Genomic DNA, 22,763 nt, shown 5'->3' with positions numbered 1-22,763 from the left:
AACATCGTTATTTTTAAGACACACGTGGAGCATCCTGTTAAGATTTTAAAGCAGCTGTCAGCGATTTCACACACACACACACACACACACACACACACACACTCATGAGCAGAGAGCAATCACTGAGAGCAGCTTTAACTGTGGAAATCAGCTGATTCATCACTGCCTGTGTGTGTGTGTGTGTGTGTGTGTGTGTGTGTGTGTCACATATCAATTACAGATTATTATGTGGTTTGTGTTTGTCAGTTAAACGTGTTATTAACATGTTATTGACGTTGTTAACACAAACCCATTTTAACGGCGTCCATGTTTTTATCGTGAGATTAACGTTCTTTTAGGAAAAGTAAACTTTGTGGTTTTGTTCACGTGCTGTTGCAACAACTAGTGACGTTAGAAAAACTACAACACCACACTGGATCTAACTAGAGCGGAAACAACACAACAACAGGCACGCTGCACACACGTGTTTGGGCTAAAGAGTAGTAGCTAACGTTGTGTTTGGAGTGGATGGCGAGCGCTGTGCGCTTCTCCGTCTCCAAGCGGGCTGGATCATTTGTCCACGCACTCCCCACATCCAAGTCATGATGTCTGCAGTGTTACCAACCAAGCTGGCAGACCCCCGAACCGTAGTGAGGAGACCACCGAAGACCGCTAGCTCCTTTAGCTCGGATTAGCTCGTTATTAAACCAAGGCACTTTATTCACACACTGCAGGCTGATACACAGCCTCTCTTATTATTGTGCGGCTCTCACAATAAGAGGAATAAGTCACAATATGCAGGTGACAGAGATATTGTCTCAATAAAAAAACATCTGCACAAAGCAAGCAGATGCACTTTTCTATGTTGATAAGAGCATTAAAATGACAAGAAATCAAGGGACATTTACAATAGATACAAATGTGACATTAATCACAAGTTAACTATGACATTAATGTGATTAATCGCGAGTTAACTATGACATTAATGTGATTAATCGCGAGTTAACTATGACATTAATGTGATTAATCGCGAGTTAACTATGACATTAATGCGATTAATCGTGAGTTAACTATGACATTAATGTGATTAATCGCGAGTTAACTATGACATTAATGCGATTAATCGCGAGTTAACTATGACATTAATGTGATTAATCGCGAGTTAACTATGACATTAATGCGATTAATCGCGAGTTAACTATGACATTAATGTGATTAATCGCAAGTTAACTATGACATTAATGTGATTAATCGCGAGTTAACTATGACATTAATGCGATTAATCGCGAGTTAACTATGACATTAATGCGATTAATCGCGAGTTAACTGTGACATTAATGTGATTAATCGCGAGTTAACTGTGACATTAATGTGATTAATCGCGAGTTAACTATGACATTAATGCGATTAATCGCGAGTTAACTATGACATTAATGCGATTAATCGTGAGTTAACAGCAGCTGTGATGAAACGTGTGGCTCAGTAAAGTGAGTTATTAGCTCAGTAAACACAGAGACTGTAAACAGAACCAGAACAGAGGAGCCGTGTTCAGACCTCAGACCAGAACCTGAAAACCTCTCCATGAACTTATTGACACAGATTGTTGTTTTCCACAGGAATGTTGCTGCTGCTGTAAAGAAGAATCGCTCCCTCTTCTGCGTCCGAACCACAAACATGGCAGGAATCTGGGTTTGACTCTGGAGAAGGAAGTGGTTCAGAAACGAGCGTGAGGCTCCTCCCTGTCTCTGCTCTCACCACGACTGACTCTGTGACTCTGTCCCTGCGTCTGGTCCTGAGTTAATGCTGCGTTTCATTTAGCAACAGTGTTACAGTGTTAGCCACTGCACCCCCGTGTGTCCATCACCTTTGATCAAAAACACACAGAGATTATACAGATGCAGCATAAATGTGTGTCTCACCGCTCTCAACTTTCTTTTCAGTCTAGGGGGCGCCACAGCACAGATTTGTTTTTGTCCTTGAGTTTCCGACCTCTTATCGTAGTGTCCAGTTAAGAGATACCACAGCCCTTGACCTGTCGGGGATTCCAACTGGCAACCCCCTGGTTACAAGCAAGTTCTCTTTTGGTCAAAGCTGGAACACAGATGTGATTCTGTCAGACTAAACAGAGGAGGTGAGGCTCAGTCTGGACCTCAAGAAACTGCTGAGTCACTGTGTTCGGAGAACCTCTGTGACTCTGAAGAAACTGCTGAGTCACTGTGTTCCCATGGTTACAGTTTGATGGAGGAAAATCAGATCTTTTCCAAAAGTCTCTCTATACACCAACTCTCTTGGTTCTGTTATTCTCTCTCATGGTTTTTCCTATCACAGCTACGCCGACGACACCCAACTCATTCTTTCTTTTCCCAGCTCCGCCACATGTAGCAGAACGGATCTCCGCTTGTCTGACCGACATCTCTCAGTGGATGTCTGACCATCACCTGAAACTCAATCTCGACAAGACTGAGTTTCTTTTCCTCCCACCACAGATCTAACCATCACCCTCGACAACTCTGTGGTCGCTCCTTCTCATACCGCAGGAACCTGGGTGTGACACTTGGTTAGGCTTCCTGTAGCTGCTCGCATCCACTTCAAGACTCTAGTGCTTGTGTTCCATGCTACAAACAGATCTGGTCCAGTCTACATCCAGGACATGATCAAAACCTACACCCCAGCCCGCCCACTCCGCTCTGCATCGGCAAACCGGCTCGCTGCCCCCTGACTGAGAGGATCGCAGAGGCATTTACAGAACTCGAGACTGTTCACTGTCCTCGCTCCCAAATGGTGGAACGAGCTCCCCATCGAAAGCGTCGGTTAAATGACATGTAATGTAAAGTAATGTAAAGTAGTAAGTGTTTTCAATCCATTCTCCTGCACATTTAAATAGTTATATCATCCCTCAGATCAATATGAACATGTAAAAAAACTGTAATATTATTATTATTACACAGTTTTAAAAAGGAGAAGAAGAACTTTATGTTCCTCAGTCATCAGCAGTAAATCACTGACTTCATGGACACACCCTGTAATATAAGAGCTGTGAGCTGAGGATCCTGAAGGAAAAATGTCCCTGAAGGCATCACCAAGTTCACGCCAGAGAAAACAGGGAAACTTTACATTAAAGTCTACAACAAGTGACTACATGACTGTCAACTTCATTCATTCATGTTCAAAAACAAGCTGGAAATAGACATGCAGTCTGAACTGAAGAACGTCCTCATTAACCCTGAATAATGTCACTCATTAAAAGAGGGAAAAACACTCAAGTCATCACAGCTGTGTTAGATTTAATGAAGCAAACATCAGCACACAACGCACACACACACACACACACACATCAAACATCAAAACATCAAAACATCAGCACCTGAATCAACGCACACACACACACACACACATCAAACATCAAAACATCAAACATCAGCACCTGAATCAACGCACACACACACACACACACATCAAACATCAAAACATCAAAACATCAGCACCTGAATCAACGCACACACACACACACACACACATCAAACATCAAAACATCAAACATCAGCACCTGAATCAACGCACACACACACACACACATCAAACATCAAAACATCAAAACATCAGCACCTGAATCAACGCACACACACACACACATCAAACATCAAAACATCAAACATCAGCACCTGAATCAACGCACACACACACACACACACACACATCAAACATCAAAACATCAGCACCTGAATCAACGCACACACACACACACACACACACATCAAACATCAAAACATCAAACATCAAAACATCAAAACATCAGCACCTGAATCAACGCACACACACACACACACACACATCAAACATCAAAACATCAAACATCAAAACATCAGCACCTGAATCAACGCACACGCACACACACACACACACACACACACATCAAACATCAAACATCAAAACCAGACAAATCCCTGATAATCTGTATAATTTTATAATCTAAAATCTTGACACAGGAGCTGCTGTGTCACCTCTGGTGCTAACTGCTAATGTTAGCATCCATGCCCAATCACTTAATACTGTCATTCAGCATTATCATTATTATTTTAATGCCATATTAGCATGTTAGCATATAAATCACCTCAGTGAAAACAAAATGGCTGCTGAACCACTCACTATCCCACACCAAAGTCCACAGAGAAAACCAGTGATTTTAACGTCACTCACACACACACACACACACACACTGCTGCCTCCATCACTAAGTTCTAATGTATGATTTTGTTAATTCAGCTTTCAAAATCCTTCATTCAGATTGACACAAAGTGACCACACGAGGCAGCAGAGGACCAGCAGCTCCTGTGTCCCTGTGAGCTAAAATCACTGGTTTCCTCTGGGAGGTTTGGTGTGGGAGAGTGAGTGGTTTACAAACTTCAGTTTTCTGTCTCACAGTGAGATAAAGACGTGGTCATGTGACGTAGATTTGATCAGCTGAGTCTGAATTCAGTGGATCAAATCAGTGTTTCTCTGCTGGCAGCCATGTTTTCACTCTGAGTCTCTGTGGCTGCTCCGGGGTCAAAACAGTGACTCGGGGGACGTTGGCATGACTCAGCACTCAGGCTTAAATAGAACAGGTCATGTGACTGTGGGTTCCTGCTGGTTAAAAACATGCTGTGTGTGTGTGTGTGTGCGTTCATGTGTGTGTGTGTGTGTGTGTGTGTGTGTGTGTGAAACAAACATGGAGGGCGATCTTTTCATACCAGCCTGAGTTATTCAGCCCCTCCCCCATTTTTACTCTCTCACCCTTTTGTTTGAGTTGTGGCTTCAATCCTGTGATAAACTCCTCTGAGCTGCTGCTGCTGCTGCTGCTGCTGTAGTAACTGCTGCTGCTGCTGTTACTGCTGCTGCTACTGCTGCTACTGCTGCTGCTGCTGTTACTGCTGCTGCTGCTGCTGCTGTTACTGCTGCTGCTGTTGCTGCTGCTGCTGTTGCTGTTGCTGCTGCTGCTGCTGCTGTTACTGCTGCTGCTGCTGTTACTGCTGCTGTTACTGCTGCTGCTGTTACTGCTGCTGCTGTAACTGCTGCTGCTGCTGTTACTGCTGCTGCTGCCGTTACTGCTGCTGTTACTGCTGCTGCTGTAACTGCTGCTGCTGCTGTTACTGCTGCTGTTACTGCTGCTGCTGCTGCTGCTGTTACGGCTGCTCTAAACACTGAAGATCATGTGACATGGAGTATTTAAACAGTCTTGTGATTTTCCTGCTGGAGCCAAAAAAGCAGCACAGAATTTTTTTTATGAGTGAAATCTGAGTTTTTGTGCTTCTTCATGACTCACTCTCTCCCTGCATGCCACTGTCTGTCTGTCTGTCTGTCTGTCTGTCTGTCTATGTGTCTGTGTGTGCAGCTGCCCCCGCTGGTCACTCACACACACACACACACACACACACACACACATTCTTCCCTCTCGTGTAAAACAAAACAAGTGTTTATGATTTTGCTGGTTATTAAAGGACATGATCTTTATGATTATTATAGAAATATACGCTTGAATTAGTTTTTAGGATTCTTATGAATCTTATAAAATGTTACTAAACTAATGATAACTTGTAAATATAAGTTACATTTTTCACAGCGATACAAGATCATATTGTAGATTATTGTCTCGTCTCTAAGGGAAAAACACGCTGATTTAACTTTATATGTGCTGATAATGATACACATCATATTATTATATATTTTATAATCCACAGTATGTTCTTCTGTGGGCGTGGCCTTTAGTTTCCTCCTCTGAAGAACAGTGTGTGTGTGTGTGTGTGTGTGTGTGTGTGTGCCTCACGTCCACAGTCTGTGGAAAATGACTCACGTGGAAGAAAAGTGTCTTTGTCTCAAGTTCACGTGAATAAGATCTGGGTTTATTATTGTATTATTATGCTCGACTGTAACTTTGTGTCGATGATTTAATTACACTTGATGAGAAAGAAAAGTTAGGATGGAAACATTAACACCACCTGTGTTTCACTTTAAACTCCGCGGTTGCCATGGAAACTCGTTTGATGACATCACAGACTCTGTGTTTCCTGATATTTGTTTGGCATTTTCTTTTCTTTGTAACGACACAAACAAAGTTCAGCTGTTCATCCTCTGTGAGAACAGCTGCCATATCTGAATGTAGAGGCTGAAGGCATCCCATAATATCTGTCTGACTGACAGACGGGTGTGTGTGTGTATCATTTTCACACTCACACACCACACTTCCTGTCGCGATGACACTGAGCAAAGTGAATATCAGTTCATGACATCATTGTAATCATTTAAAAAAACAAAAATAGCTTTTCATGATTTTTGAAGGATGGGCGGAGCCTACGTCTGTAATCTGCCTACGACAGATTAACTTGTGTTGTTAATGTTACGAAAGTGTAATATTGTCAGACCTGTTCATAGGATACTGTACTTTACGATCCTAATGTAACAAAATGTTTTTTCACATTTCACCAAAAAACTGATGTAAACAAACAGTTATAAAGATATTAAATATAAATGTGAACAAAAACATCGTGTTGAATGAAATCGTTAGAAACATGGAGGTCCTGACGCCCCCTTGTGGCACTGTGATGTAAATTCACCAACAGTCCGATAACAGAAATTCACCGCGATGAATTCATGAACACGATGTGCGATAATATTGTGTATTGTGACACACACAGACACACACACACACACACACACACAGGCAGTGTTGGGGAGTAACGACGTTACGTAAATGATTATAAAATGTACGTAATTGTAATCTGTTACATTACTGGGAGAAATGTGTCGTTAAATTACAGTTTTGCTTTTGGAAATTCCCACGATTCAAATTTTAGTTACATTTTAAAAATCGCAGCAAAAGCTCGGAAGCCTTTTTTTTTCTACAGCCAACACTTGTGATTGGCTCTCTCTGGTCATGTGACGTCGCTAGACTTGGTCGACTGTCAGCAGCAACAATGTCGGAGGCGCACAACACTTTACACTTCAGACACTTCACACAGACAGAAGACAACAAACAGTTTAGGCTGAGGACACGTCTAAAGCTACGTAGCCTTTAGCCTGTAGCTGTAGCTAACCTTCCGTGTCTTTTCATGACGACACAGTTAGCTTTAGTTTCTGATCATTTCTGAAAGTCAGATGTAGCCTCACCATTCGTCTCAAACATGGTATCGTTTTTCCAAATATGACCTCGAAGCGCCACCTTGTGGTGCAATCTTTATTAGTTTATGTGAGATTTTGAAAAGGTTAGACTCATAATGTCAACAGTTTCATCTTCATAATTTTGGTCTATTTTATAGAACATTAATCACATATAAAGCACATTTGTTTTCCACATGCTGTACACATGTAATAAAACAAACCCATGTTTTATTATCAGTTTGTTATTTGTGAAAAGAACAAATATGTGGTTCATTCCAAAATAATGATCCATCCATGTAATCAAATGTAATGAGTTACATTACTCTGAGAAAGTCATTGAAATAGTTACACTACTATTACATTTTCAACAGGGTAACAGGATGTGGTGACTAACTTCCTCACACTTATTAGTGTGCGTCTCCATGGCAACCACGAATGTCTTTGTAAATATGTATCTGCAGAGAAGTCAGTTATCTGCACTGTCACTGTGTGCACGTGAACGCACCATGATGTGTTTATGGTGGAACCAGTGAGTCTCTCTTTCTTTCTTTCTCTCCCTGTCTGTCTGTCTCTCCCTCTCTCTCTCTGTCTGTCTGTCTCTCTGTCTCTCTCTCCCTGTCTGTTTGTCTGTCTCTCTCTCCGTCCGTCTCTCTCTCTCTCTCCCTGTCTCTCTCTGTCTGTCTGTCTGTCTGTCTCTCGCTGTCTGTCTTTCTCTCTCTCTCTCTCTCTCTCCGTCCGTCTCTCTCCCTGTCTCTCTCTCTCTCTGTCTGTCTGTCTCTCGCTGTCTGTCTTTCTCTCTCTCTCTCTCTCTCTCCGTCCGTCTCTCTCTCTCTCCCTGTCTCTCTCTGTCTGTCTGTCTGTCTGTCTCTCTCTCTCTCTGTCTGTCTTTCTCTCTCTCCGTCAGTCTCTCTCCCTGTCTCTCTCTCCGTCTCTCTCTCTCTCCATATAAGGCAGCAGCTGCTTTTTCTCTTTAAACAGATCAAATCTCGCTTCCTTCCTTAATCATCACCATGATAACAATAATGATGATGATGATGATGCTGCTGATGATGATGAAGATGAAGATGATGATGATGATAACGGTTCATTCTGCTGCAGCTTTGATTCAGGCATCAGGTTACAATCACAGAGCCCAGCGTTACTTAGTTACTTAGTAAGTAAGTAAGTAAGTGTGTTCGCTGGTTAGTGGGTTAGTGGGTTGGTTACCTGGTTGATGGTGGTCGTGGAGCAGAGTCTGGTTCTGGGTCTCGGTGGGAGTTTGGAGCAGAGAAGCTTCTTCAGGTCAGTGCAGCGGCAGACACACACACACACACACTGAGACACACCCCGTTATGATACACACTCCCCCTGCAGGATCCGCCTCCTGCTGTAGCTTTTACCGCCTGCAGAGGGCGCTGGATACATAAGTCTAAACTGAACTAAATCACCTTAAATCAACAGACTTCATTCACACGAACATGATTCAATTCAATTCAATTCAGTTTTATTTGTATAGCGCCAAATCATAACATACATGATCTCAGGTCTCTGTACATAGACAACATCATGGAGCAGAGCAGAGAAACACAACAGTTAAGTAACAGGCTGCTGTACTAGCAACAAGGTTATCTATGAGGGCGGGGGGTAAAATCACAAAAGGTACCTTCAGATGTACTGACATATGGCACCGAGTCAGCAGTGATGATCAAAATCATCGGATAAATCTAAGGTCATAAGATCATGTCAAATAAAATAAACACTGCTATTAATAAAGAGAACTTTTATTTTGAAAAGACAGACTAAAAAGACGCCGTGTGCTGCCCTCAGGTGGTCGTTAGGGAAACTGCACCACAAACGTAAAACCCTGAAGTTTAGGTTTTGACTCGTGAGATGATTGACAGACCAGAAGCAGCAGATGTGAGGGTTCTAGAAGATTCACAGATAAATAAGAAGATTCAACACCATGAAGAGCTTCAAGAAAAAAGACCAATGATTTTGACCTGAATCTCACAAACTTGACAAACTCTCACTTCATTTTACTACCTCTCCAACATTAAAGTGCTTTTATTTTAACATCAATATAAGATTGTTGTTTTTATCCACAGCCAAATAATAATAATCTGATGGTGGAAGTTTATTATTTAGCTGTTGTGAATTCACTTCCTCTGGGTTTTATTTTGGGAACTTTATCATGTTTGAACAAACAAACACAAACGACACAAATTTGAACTTGTTTTTACAGTTTCACTGACCAGGCGTCACTACTCCTCATGGTGGCGCTGCTCAAGTGAATGAGGTCAAGTTGGGCAGCAATCTTCTTCAGTTAGACAGATATGGTCATGTGTCCTGATTATGGTGATATTATTCCCTGTGATTCAGTCTTTAGTCTAACAAGAGGAGAGTTAACGTTAAAGTTAGGCTTATGTCTGTTCATTTAAAGTCAATATCTGTTGATAATATTCTATTAAACCTGCGCAAAATCCAAGTCAAAGCTGAAAAAAAGATTCCTGTTTCAATACATAACAGTCTAAAGGGATAATTCCACAAAAAGAGGGCTGGTATAATGACGTCACATTTATGAACATAAAATGGGCCACGTGGTGGTGCAGCGGCCAACACTGCTGCACTGCATGAAGGTCCAGGTTCATGACCTGGTCCAACCAAGGCTCACAGTCCAAAAACATGCAGAGGTTAATGAATGAGTCTGAACTGACTGTGAGGGTGAACGGCTGTGACCTGGCGACCTCTGCACAGGTGTGACCCTGCCTTTCACCCTGTGGTACATGAGTGAGTGAATGAGTGAAAATAAAAGTGATTTCATCTTCATTTCTACATGTTTTTATTGATATGTGATGTCACAGGAAGAAATACATACAAACTGACCATTTCCTGTTTGAAATAAAGGAAGATGATTCTTATCTTATCTTGTGTTATCTCATGCTGATGATCGGTGTGTGTGTGTGTGTGTGTGTGTCCATCATCACCAGTAAAGAGGGCGTTGATCTGCACGCGCGTGGCTATGCGCTCGACTTGCTTGAAAAAGCCTGTAGTGCACGTGCACTGAGTCTGTGCGGGGAGGGAGGAAGAGGAAGAGGAAGAGGAGGAATAAATGAGTGTGGATGTGAGGGAGCCGGCACACAGAGAGACACTAAAATAAGAGGTGAATTAATTTAGCGCGTGTGCTGCTGCAGGTTTGCGCACAAACACACACGCACGCGCACGCACAGAGAGCGAGAGAGAGCGGAAGAAAAAGTTGAGATCCCACGAGTCAGCGGCGGCGCGTGGGAGTGGGCAGCAGGATCGTGACTGACTGAGGAAAGCTCCACTGTGTGTCTCGTCATGGCAGGTAATTTATGATGATTCTCTTTAAATCATCTCACAAACAAACAAACAAACACAGTAAACACGTCTGTTCATTGGAGCTAACCAGCTCTGCTAACGCTAGCATCAAACTGCAGCGCCGCCGTCGCCCATCTGGCCTGAAGCTAAGCTAAGCTAAGCTAAGTTAGGCTAGGCTAGGCTAAGCAGCCGCTGCTAGCTGCTAGCTGTTTACCATGGTCCAGTAAGCTAACTCCCTCCGTGACTGTGCAGCGCTGACTCTCCGCAGTCGTAACCGCCGCTTCTCAGACTTCTCTGCGCAAACGTCTCATTTGTAACGTCTCATTTTGCTGGTGTGTGTGTATATATATAAATAAAACATTTAACTGTAAGTCAATATCTCGCATGTCTGTGTAGTGTTATACTGTTGTGCTAGCGGTAGCTGAAACTTTGACATTGGCCACATGCAGGCTAACAGTGCGGGCCTAACAACTGCTGCTGCTGCTGCTGATGCTGCTGCTGCTGCTGCACAGTCCAAAAACTCTTTTTTATTATTTATTTCAACAGTTTATGGTTTAAAATAAAAGTTACGTCAGATAAATGTAGTGTGTTGATGCTGTAGAGCTAAAAATCCCTTCACTTTAATCTGAAGTAGTCATGTATTTGTGTTTAGCTCTAACGTAGCTTTGTACATTTCATTCATCAGATGAAACATGACTTTGAATGAAGAAAATCATAGTGAAGGACATTTTTACTGTCACTCACTGATCTTTGATTAATGTCTGCTCATCACACACTAAAACATTCAGTTATATCATTTTACTTCAGTATTATTCAACACTGTTATTGAGCTACATATGATTTTCTGTTGGGAAATCACAAAAGGAGGAAACAAATCATCCGTCTTTGAAATGTGTTGATTATATTCCATTATATTAAGTAACAACTGGGTAAATTAAACTAAACACGCTATATGTATGAGGGCTGAGTAATATGAATATTGTGGATAAGTATCAGATTATTTTTACCCCCTAATATTTTGGATTGATTTAATTTCACATTTCTAAATAAATCATCTGAGAAAATTAATACATTTAAGTAGAACACATGTTCAGGTGAGGCCTATTTTAAGACCTCATCTATTAATCACTATGGAAAGTGTGTGTGTATGTGTATTTTTATATATATATATATATATATATATATATATATATATATATATATATATATATATATACACACACAGTTTACTAAACTTAAAGTTTGATGCACTTGCACAAACACATTATTACAGTTAATTTCAGTGTTAAACACACGAGTAAAAGCAGCCTTTTGTAATGACAGTTCTGTGATTGTACTTCTTGACGTTACATTTTAAAGAAATTCAACCTAGTGCAGAAGTGACCTGGCTGAAGAAGAGTGAGTTTACAGCAGGATAAGATTGGAGAAAGCTACTTTGAGAGATGCGCCATCCATGCTTAATACTTAGACTTTGTGACCTTTCTCTATGTTGTGAACAAATGGAGAAATCCTGCACTTTTAACTTTTCACATTACCGTTTAGTTTTCTTCAGTGAGACAGATATCGTGATGTATTGCTATATCATTGTATTATGTTATGTATTGATTATTATGATATTATTGGTATAGTGGACTGGGATATTGCTGCACAATTCTGGGAAAAATGTGGATCACAATTCTCTGGCACAATGTTTTTCACAAATCAAATGTTTATTGCAGTCATAAACAAAATATTAGAAATGTTCAATTAGACATTCAAGTCAAGTGCCTGAACACGGTCCTGCATAATTGTTGTTGTTGTTATTATTATTATTATTGTAGGGGCTTAAGGGACATATGGCGTGTTTCCACTCTGCTCGACTCATGACGTCATAACCAGGGAAAATGCGTGACGTTGACATCACAAGAAGAGACACAAGAATCAAACTGAACAATGCTGAAGTGTAGATCAGTTAAAATGACTTTTAACAATCCTGAAAACATAGGTTAATTGCCAGCATTTAGCAAGGAAATTGCATTACATTGAACTGTGACTTTAACCACTTGTGTTTGATTGATGGCTGTGCTACACCGCAAAAAAATAGGTCACCGGTGGTATTTTTAGTTCATGGCTCGTGTGTGTTTGGGTGGAGAAATGTCGCTGATGTTTTGCTTTTACACACGGTTCTGAAACTGATCAGTGACATGAATTGCTCATTTAATCACCTGATTACTTTCTGCATTTTCTCCTGCAAAGGATGATGGGAGTCTCAGTGAGAGTGCTGCTTTTTGTCTGGATCTGTACCAAACCCTGCTCTGGCACTTTGTGTTAAATTCCTGTGTGTGTGTGTGTGTGTGTGTGTGTGTGTGTGTGTGTGTGTGTGTGTGTGTGTGTGTGTGTGTGTGTGTGTGTGTGTGTGTGTGTGTGTGTGTGTGTGTGTGTGTGTGTGTCTGTGTGTGTGTGTGTGTGTGTGTGTGTGTGATGAAACCTGAGTGACTCATAAATGTCCTTGATTGTTCTGCAGAGCTGCTTCATGGTTGCTGATGTACAGGCTCACTTATTGTCCACCTACACACCCTTTTAATTGTGTAATAACAGAAATCATAGGGTTTTAAAAAAATAAATGCATATGAAAAATATAACAAATTCAACAAGGTTGTGCAATGAGATGTTGGAGAACCGGTTGAGGTGAGTGATGGCAGAGTAGCAGAGGGAGATGCTACAAGACTCCTTTGTCTACTAATACAGGTATCGGTCTGATACAGTAATTTTACTCCTTTTAAACCACAAAGCTGTTAATAACACATTTGTTGACACATTTCAGGCACTTTCAAAGACATAATTCACCATCTGTGGAACAAATATTCATATAAAGAGGAAATAAACAGCCCACAACATGGCTGCAACAAACCATAGAAACATTTGGTTCATAAAATGTCAGAAAACATAATATAAAATGTTTCTTGAAGCTGGAAGTGATGATGATGAGAATGATTCAGTTTTAAAAAACAAATAAAAACAAATAGTTGGAAAAAAAAAAAAAATAGTTGATGTTAATTTGTAATCGATTCATAACTGAGTAATTGTTTTAGCCCTATGATATCTGATCTAGAGATTTTGACCAATACTTGGGCAATACCGATTGCGGTTGGCAAGGTATCACAAAGTGGATCTACTGATGCCAACATCAGTCATTTTAGACTAGAGATGTTCCGATACCATTTTTTCCTTCCCAATTCCGATACTTGTGCTGTGGGTATCGGTCGATACAGAGTACCAATACCGATACCATTGTGTTATAAAAAATATATATCATACTACGCCTGCATGACCGTGATATGATTATCATTGGTGGTAAGGTTTGGCTCAGGTTAAACCCTCTGTAAAACATGAACAAATACAGCAAATGGACACCATTTATTTTTTACCAGTGATATGTTATTTCGTTTGTTTTGACTCTGGTCCGAACACCGCAGCACTGGCAGAGCTTCATGTTTCCATGACGACTGACCGGGAAAGGACACACGTGATCATTTTTGCATAACTCCAGATTGTTAAAATGAAGAGGCATACAAACGCAGGACAGGTACACAGGTACGCTGCTTAGTTGTAGCGCTGCTCTTTCCGTTTAATAAACGGGCCGCTCCAGTTTGACTGTAGGTGCGCTAACGGAGCTAGCGCAGCTAACAACACTAACGGAGCTAACTGGTAAATACTGCCAAACCGCCGACATGATGAGCTAACGTTAGCTCCTTGATCAGTTCTTCTTCACACCTCTAGAACTGCACAGCGCAACTGTTTCAAGAGCGGCCAAGAAGAACCGTGTCAGAGCTAACGGGGCTCTAATAAATGATGTGGTATCGGATCGGTGCATGGACTCCAGTGCTCGCCGATACCGATGCCCACATTTTCGTAAACAACTCTATTTTAGACCTTTTAATAAACTATGAAGCTGTTAACAACACATTTGATTTAAAGACATAATTCTCCAATTGTTTAACAAATATACTTATCTCATAAAGAAGCCCACAACATGACTCGGCTAAAATACTGTTGCAGATCTTAATTTACATTTTTTCTGTGCATTGTGATGCATGAGATACAAAGGATTTGCCATAGATTTGCACCAGTGTCATATCGGCTCATTCTTACCTGTTATTGGAGTTAAATCACAATTATACAGTTCACATTGATGTTATCAGAAAAAGAAAAGCACAGCAAAAGTAAAGGCTCATATCGAGGAATGCACATTGATATGACTAATCCAAACAGACTGAATAAACTGCTCCCTCCTTGACTTCTAAATAAAAGCTGTAGATATTTATAGATATTAAAAGCTGTAAGTACAATATCATGCATTCGTACTCAAATCCTCATACAGTCGTAGAACTTTGAAGATGTTGGATTTTTACACTTGAGGCTAAACAATGAATCCTAATGAAATCACAAATACTTCAACTCAACATTCATGTATTCCCTGAAGCTGCTTCCTGTGAAACACTTGCACTCACATGTAAGCACGACTCTGACTCACGGCCGACGTTCAACACAACATTTAATGAAGAAAAGCTTCCGTCATGTTTTCATTCTATGTCTCTGCAGGACCTGGAGGTGACATGCAGTGGTGCTTCTCTCAGGTGAAAGGAGCCATTGATGATGACGTCGCTGAAGGTGTGAGCTCTGACACACACACACACACACACACACTGAGAAGAGGTGATTAAATGTTTTGCAGTGAATGAGCAGGCAGGGCTGGGTAACAATCAAAAATCTTCGATACCGGTACCAGTATCGATACCTTCATTTCAATACTGGTTCCTAATTGATACTTTTTGCGATACCAGTTTTATAATATCATTTCTAAAAAGGAAAATTACACATTATGGAAAAAATCCATAGTTTTTATTTTTCAGTTTTGGCATTTTTACACTCAATGCAGTTTTTTTACATAAAAAAATGAACTACAAATTATTTTCAGTCTAAAAAGAACAATTGCAAGAAGTTACAAGTCATTTGCACTAAGGATCTCACAGAAACTTACAGAGGTAAAATCAATGTCTTATCATGTCCGTATTTGACATTAGAACACAAAACAATAACGTGGTTGTATTATTATTACTCAAAGGCCATAATCTAGGCTGAGATCATTTTAGATAATCTCGGTTTAACTGATCAACAGTTAAATTTTGTAGTGTTGCCGACCTCAGTGGCGATATCTATTTAACACAATGCGTCGCGCTCTATATTAGTACCACTTTAGTTGAAATGGAGCCACACTTTGGACCTCGTGGCATTTCTAGCCCGTTCGTCACAACACACTTCCGCGTAGTTAATGACACAGTTACACGTGAACGCAGTCTGTGGGCGTAACAGCATTGAATTCTTCCTGCACGCCGCAACCACGTGTAACGTTACAGCCAATCACCGGCAGCATTATCAGACCTTGATCACGTGATTAACTCTGAAGGTATCGAAACTTAGGACCAAAAATCACGATACCAGGTAGTATCGAAGCATTACGGTCGGTGCCATAAAAGAACCGAAGCGCTGTACCCAGCCCTATGAGCAGGTAAAAGATCATCATCTTCCTCATTTTTCTGTTTTTCAAAAAGATAAAGATGGGTCTTAGCTCGCTCCCTGGTGTTAGACATTAATATTATATACTCTCCTCGGCTTTATCCGTCACACTGGATTGATTCTTTGTCTGTGTGGTTGTCATGCAGAGATGGAGATAGAGATGTTTTAACTGAGTCTCTGTATGAATCTTACAGAAGTGTTGCAGCTTCTCTGTCACTTGTCAGTCTGGATACTTCACTCATGTTCCCTGCTGTGATCTGACAGCAGCCTGTTTCGCTGCTGCTGCTGCTGCTGGGTTTATCCACATATTCAGCTGTTGATGTCATGTGACTCAGTTTGTTAACTCTGCCATGTTGGCAGGAAAAGCTGAAAACAAACGTTACCTTTCAAACTGCAAGAGTTCACAGTTAACTTTAAATTCACGGAGATCGAGTGATATATCACAGAACCTGACAGACCGAGGGACACACAGACACGTCAGAGTTGTTTATTGTATATTATAAAAAGGGATGCTCCACTTTTTTTCTCTTCCAATCCGATCCCGATACCTGAATTTGGATATCTGCCGATACGATACTATTCCAATATGGATGCTCTGTTTGCTTAAATATTATTATCATCATTATTGTTGATTTTATATGTGGTTTATGTATGTATGTATGTATGTATGTATGTATGTATCTATGTATGTATGTATGTATGTATGTATCTATGTATGTATGTATGTATGTATGTATGTATATGTGTATATATATATATATATATATATATATATATATATATATACATACATACGTATATGTATGTATATATATATATATATATATATATATATATATATATATGTGTATATATATATATATACGTATATATGTATGTATTATAACTAGGTCAGAGAAAAGAAAAATGACATAACTTATGTATGTTTATTTGTTTTGTTGCTTGTAAATATTTCTTAAAATCTGTCGTACACATTTTACAGCAATTAAAAACGGAAATACAAGATGGAAAATTAAAAACATTTATATTTAATAACCTTTCACGGCCCATCTGCAGTACACAGCCCTCACTCTGGGGGTCGCTGGGGTAAATTGTTACAAACATAAAATGGATGCTGATGAAATAATGACTCCGTTGCTGCTCTAATAGAAAAGTATATCAAGTTTTAGGCCACGCACAATATCTCTGACATATAGAGCTGCAGGGAGGACGACGTTCAGAAACCTGCTGCTGTAACCTTTCACCAGCATCGTCTTTCTGCTCCATCGCACACCAAAGGGTTAAGTGTGTAAGATGAATGTTATCGTTCATAAAGAAACTGCTGCTGGGGAAGGAAACGAGGAAAAACTAGGTCTTTGATCATTTTTGTCTGCTCTACATGCGCAGACGTCCGTCTTCATCTACTACACCAGTTTAAAAAATAACATTATGAATGAACGCTTACACAGCTGTCATGTTTGTGCTGGACTTTGCAGCGGACATCATATCCACAGTAGAGTTTAATCAGACTGGAGAGCTGCTGGCCACAGGAGACAAAGGTGGACGCGTGGTCATTTTCCAGCAGGAGATCGAGGTAAAGCTGCTTCAGTTCTTTTCACACACTGTTTACCTTTTTACAAGATTGTATTAGTAGTTGTTCTAAACTCATAAAAACTTAGAAATCACTCTTAACAGAGGAGAGGGGGACAGAGGTTATATTGGACAAAGGATGTTGAAGATGGAGCAGGAGGAAAAGAGAACGACCAAAGGACAGTTGGAATAACAGATGGAGGCAGATGATCAGCTGTTGCGACCCCTAAAGGGAGAAGCAGATGAAACCTAGAAAACACTCTTAAAATCATGTTGTTCTAACTTGTTTTATCTTCTTACGTCACAGAATAAAAGTCCGCCTCAGTTTCGGAGCGAATACAACGTTTACAGCACTTTCCAGAGCCACGAGCCAGAGTTTGACTACTTGAAGAGTTTGGAAATCGAGGAGAAGATCAACAAGATCCGCTGGCTCCCTCAGAAGAACGCTGCTCAGTTCCTGTTGTCCACTAACGGTGCGTTATCATCATACATGGTGACACATAAGCAGGTATTTAACCACAAAGGACACACAAGGATGTGACCTTTGTCATTTCCTGTTTGTGCAGATAAGACGATTAAGTTATGGAAAATCAGTGAACGAGACAAGAGACCAGACGGTTATAATCTGAAAGAAGAGGATGGACGTTATAAAGACCCCAACACTATCACATCACTGCGGGTGAGTTACCAGAGACACTGGTGCAGAGGGTACAGGGCGTGAGTATTTTATGAATTGATGTTGGATCTTCATGAAATCCTTGGTTTCTTCTCTGTTCTTCCATCAGGTTCCAGTTTTAATACCCATGGACCTGATGGTTGAAGCCAGTCCTCGCCGGGTGTTTGCCAACGCTCACACCTACCACATCAACTCTATCTCCGTCAACAGTGACAACGAGACGTACCTGTCTGCGGACGACCTGCGCGTCAACCTGTGGAACCTGGAGATCACTGACCGCAGCTTCAGTATCCTTGTTTGTCTGTTCACTGCTGAGACACAGAGACGCAACAATGTCAAGAGCCTTCGCCCAAACCGTCCTCATTTACTTTGTAACCTCACGTCCAGTGTTTTCACTGAGTGCAGTAACATGAAGAAGCTGCTGAATCTTTCAGTATTCATCTGAGAATCTAAAGGAAAAGAAATGGCTCGTCTTTTCTTTATTTGTTTATAATCTCAACCACAAATTTATGATCCAAGATAGTTTTATTAAAAACTTAATTATCAAACAAATTGTTTTCCCATTTTGGTATGGACAGAATGAACATTCACGGATTCTGCTGGATAATTCTTCCAGTTTTTTTAAAATAACAAATACAGATGACTGCCACCTGCTGGTCAGGGATGGTGCTTCCTCTCACTCGGGTGCAGACTGTACGTGCTGTGAAGTGTAAACATCATTTCAAACGTTTCCAGAGTGACTGTTTGCCAAGTGTCTTCTCATATTTCTGAAAGGAACGCTGGAAAACAAGGTTTAAGCTCTGTGAGCTTTGTCTTAAATGTGGTGTATGATAGACCGGGAGGGGCGTGTCCACGTCATCGTTACTGTACGAGCATGACGGAGCAGGAAGTTGGTCGTCTGCAGCTGACATGAGGCCAGATGATGGAGATACTAAGTGTTTTTCATTAGGTTGTGACAAACTATTACACAGAATAATTCATAAACTGAGTCATCAGTGGCTGTTGATACTGTCATAGACACATCAGTTAGAGTTCATCTTAACCCCGCGCTCTGCAGATATTGTTGACATTAAACCTGCCAACATGGAGGATCTCACAGAGGTGATCACAGCAGCGGAGTTTCATCCTCATCAGTGCAACACCTTCGTCTACAGCAGCAGCAAAGGAACCATCCGTCTGTGTGACATGAGGGATTCTGCCCTGTGTGACAAACACTCCAAATGTTAGTGTGCACCACCATCAGCACGTCTCCACCTCAACAGCTGAGCACGTGTCATAACCAGGCTGTTGTTGTTGTTTGTGCTCCAGTGTTCGAGGAGCCAGAAGACCCCAGTAATCGCTCCTTCTTCTCTGAGATCATCTCCTCCATCTCTGATGTCAAGTTCAGCCACAACGGACGCTACATGATGACCAGAGACTATCTGTCTGTGAAGATCTGGGACCTGAACATGGAGAACAGGCCGGTGGAGACTCATCAGGTGAGACAGTGAGTGAGTGAGACAGACAGACACAGTGAGTGAGAGAGACAGACAGTGAGTGAGAGAGACAGACAGACAGTGAGAGCCCTTTAAAGGATATCACCTGATTGAAGCTGTTCTCGAGAATGTTTATATTATTATTATTATTATCATCATGTAACATGAACACTATTTGAAGAAGGAAATGACAAACATTCAAACAAGCTGAATTATTGCATTAAGTTATTTTTTTACCAAACTTATGGACAAGTCAAAGGTTAAGTTTTGTTGTAAAGAACTGGAGTCCTGTAATTCTAACTGTATTTCCCTCGTGAAGATGAGTATATGTTTTTCTTTGCGTGACAAAATAAAACAAAAGTCAACCGTTAAAACATCTGTAGACACTGGTGTCGTTTCCCATCATCAGGGTTTCTAATCTAACAATAATCTTCATACAAGACGAATTGTTGATTAATTGATCAGTAGTTTGGTTTATAAAAAAACAGATTAATGATTGATTAATGAAGAATCCACAGCTAATCCAATAATTGATGAATTGTTGCAGCTCTAAACTCATTGTGTGTGGCCACACCCTTTTTCCCTGTAATATCACACCATCTCCACAAGGAGGCACCACAGCACGTGTGTTATGACTGAGTCGAGCAGCGTCTGTTCCTCTGAAACATCATCAACGTGTTCATTAATGTTTCAGGTTCACGAGTATCTGAGGAGTAAACTGTGCTCGCTCTACGAGAACGACTGCATCTTTGACAAGTTTGAATGCTGCTGGAACGGAAACGACAGGTGAGCACACGCACACATATAAAAATATGAAAGAAAATACCTGCGACCGATGCTCCGGTGCTTCCTTATACACATGTTAATCCTGTGTTTCTCGTGTGTCCTCATCAGTGTGGTGATGACCGGCTCCTACAACAACTTCTTCCGGATGTTTGACCGCGGTCAGAGACGGGACGTCACCTTGGAGGCGTCCAGAGAGAACAGCAAACCTCTGCAGGTCCTCAAGCCCCGAAAGGTCTGCGCTGGCGGCAAACGCAAGAAGGACGAGATCAGCGTGGACAGTTTGGACTTCAACAAGAAGATCCTTCACACGGCCTGGCATCCCCAGGACAACATCATCGCCGTGGCAACCACCAACAACCTCTACATATTCCAGGACAAAGTGAACTAACTCAGCTCTGGCGTGGATGGTGTCACATGACCACCCGCAGCTGATCTGCGGTTACCGCCGGTAACCAGCTCGCTGTGTGTCCGTTGCTCCTGGTGACCAGACTGTGCTCAGATGTGGACAGGGGGCGCTCTGCTCTCGTGACTCCTGCCGTGTTGTTTCAGTGACGTCGTGCCAATTTCTTTTCCCTGTTGCTTTTTTTGTTCTTTTTTCCGGCTCACCTGCCCCTTGTCTGCCCCCTGGGGGTTAACGTGAGTAAAAACCTCTTTCATTTACTTCAGATTATGAACACACACTTATTTTTATAACTTTCTCTGTGTATGAACATCCAGACACTCGTTTAGTTGCTCCCCGTCATCGTCCTGTGCCATTCTTGTGTTTATTTTTCTACGAAAAAGAATTTGCCAGTCTTTTGTTTGTTTTTTTGTTTTTGTCCGTATGTCTAATCTTCTGTCATAGTTTATTTTTTATTTTTTTTGTCTGTTCAATCATGAGAACACTCAGTTTCCTGCTCAGACTGCTGCCCCCTGGTGTTCAACGCCATGAATTTAAAGCGTGTTTCTCTCACTGTGGCTGTGCTTTAGGTTCTGGCTGGCCAGAGAGGTCTAGTCTCTACAAGAAAGGTTTGTTTTTTTGTTTAACATCTTTCTTTCTTTTTGTTTTTTTGTTTTTGTATTCGACGGTAGTCAGGTTTCAGAGATAGCCTATTGAAAGATAAATATTACAATTGTCATATTTATATTAAAACGTTGAAATAATGTCATCACATCTGCGCCGTCCTATTTTGTGAAATGAAGCTGGACCTCACAACATCCTTGTTTTGTTGTTTCCTTCCACGGTTTATTTACCACAGCTCTGATTTGACACTGGACTTCATGACTGCACCAACATAAAGTACTTCTGTGATTTAAAAGAAAAGAAAAACATTATTTGAGGCATTAAATCATTTAAAGTTTCTGTTTTTTTTGTGTGAACTACTGCAGACGTTATGACTGCTCCTGTTCTGTATGTGTTGATACATTACTCAAGGATTTACAGCAGTTGATGTCTCCACACACACACACACACACATATTTAAAACGTGGACAGTTCAGACTATATCGATGCCTCTGATGTGTATAACTACAGTTTTAATCTATGACAGTGAAGATAATAAACTACTTTTTGCATTTTTGCCTCATGGTTGCTGTCGAGGAACAAGATCAGTGTTGAGTTCTCTTGGTTTTTATCAGTTTTGATGCAGAGTCTGTGTTTAGTTTTTGCACAGTATGTATATATTTAAAATATCTGTGAATAAGTTACAGAATATTATAAAAAAAAAAAAAAAAATAGAATACATTGCAGTAGAATTACTGTCTGAGCTGAAGTTGATCTGACCAGCTGCATTGAATTTATATTAATGAGAAGATTCATATTGAATGTTTCGAAAGAGGTTGTTAAAGTAGGGATAAAGACTTTGGTCCTCACTTTATATAGAAGTTGCCTCATTAGTGTAAAAGTCCTGGGTGAGAATCATGAACACACATTTTCTTTAAAAAAACATGTTGATCAAGCTCTTTCCACCTGCACACCAATGTAAAATAAATGAATAGGCTGAAAATTCCAAAAAACTCCTTTTAACTGTAACTGAAGGTCAGGAAAGATCTGAACAAAGGGATAAAAGTCACACTTTGAATGGTTTGATGTTTCCACATTGAAGTTCTGAATAGAACATCAGCACGTTAGTTTGTTTAAATGATACATTTTCCTTCAAAAAAATACCTTGGAAAGTATTAAATGCACAGGAAGTCTAAATGGACTGAATAATGTCCTAATCGAGTCCAACATTCTGAGGTTTGAGTTCAGTTTCTGTTAATGTAAGTGGAATTAGAAGATGAAAATGTGT

The 22,763-nt window shown here is 40.7% G+C and overlaps 2 protein-coding genes across 3 annotated transcripts in view; one reads left to right on the top strand and one right to left on the bottom strand.

Moving 5' to 3' along the window:
* The window catches only part of LOC131445847 (gelsolin-like), an 18,727-nt gene extending 10,272 nt beyond the window's left edge, over positions 1 to 8,455 (bottom strand). For both annotated transcript variants that reach the window (XM_058616548.1, XM_058616549.1), the window contains exon 1: positions 8,320 to 8,455. The gene's annotated coding sequence lies outside the window, so the exon portion shown is untranslated. The remainder of the gene's footprint in view (positions 1 to 8,319) is intronic.
* A 1,707-nt stretch (positions 8,456 to 10,162) lies between these two features.
* LOC131446026 (serine/threonine-protein phosphatase 2A 55 kDa regulatory subunit B alpha isoform) lies at positions 10,163 to 22,047 on the top strand. Its single transcript, XM_058616916.1, has 10 exons — positions 10,163 to 10,438; positions 15,013 to 15,081; positions 17,463 to 17,560; positions 17,864 to 18,029; positions 18,123 to 18,235; positions 18,342 to 18,519; positions 19,290 to 19,454; positions 19,541 to 19,710; positions 20,402 to 20,493; positions 20,602 to 22,047. Exons 1-10 carry the CDS (start codon positions 10,432 to 10,434, stop codon positions 20,879 to 20,881), a joined length of 1,338 nt encoding a protein of 445 aa, XP_058472899.1. The 5' UTR covers positions 10,163 to 10,431; the 3' UTR covers positions 20,882 to 22,047.
* The last annotated feature ends 716 nt before the right edge of the window (positions 22,048 to 22,763 follow it).

Source organism: Solea solea, chromosome 19, assembly GCF_958295425.1.
Source record: "Solea solea chromosome 19, fSolSol10.1, whole genome shotgun sequence".
Taxonomy (NCBI): domain Eukaryota; kingdom Metazoa; phylum Chordata; class Actinopteri; order Pleuronectiformes; family Soleidae; genus Solea; species Solea solea.
Note: the sequence above shows the minus strand (reverse complement) of the source record. Positions and strands in the feature narration are given on the sequence as shown.

Coding starts and splice junctions, on each gene's coding strand:
- LOC131446026 (XM_058616916.1), top strand. Junction 19,455..19,540: donor GTGTGACAAACACTCCAAAT/GTTAGTGTGCAC, acceptor TTTGTGCTCCAG/TGTTCGAGGAGCCAGAAGAC. Junction 20,494..20,601: donor TGCTGGAACGGAAACGACAG/GTGAGCACACGC, acceptor TGTCCTCATCAG/TGTGGTGATGACCGGCTCCT.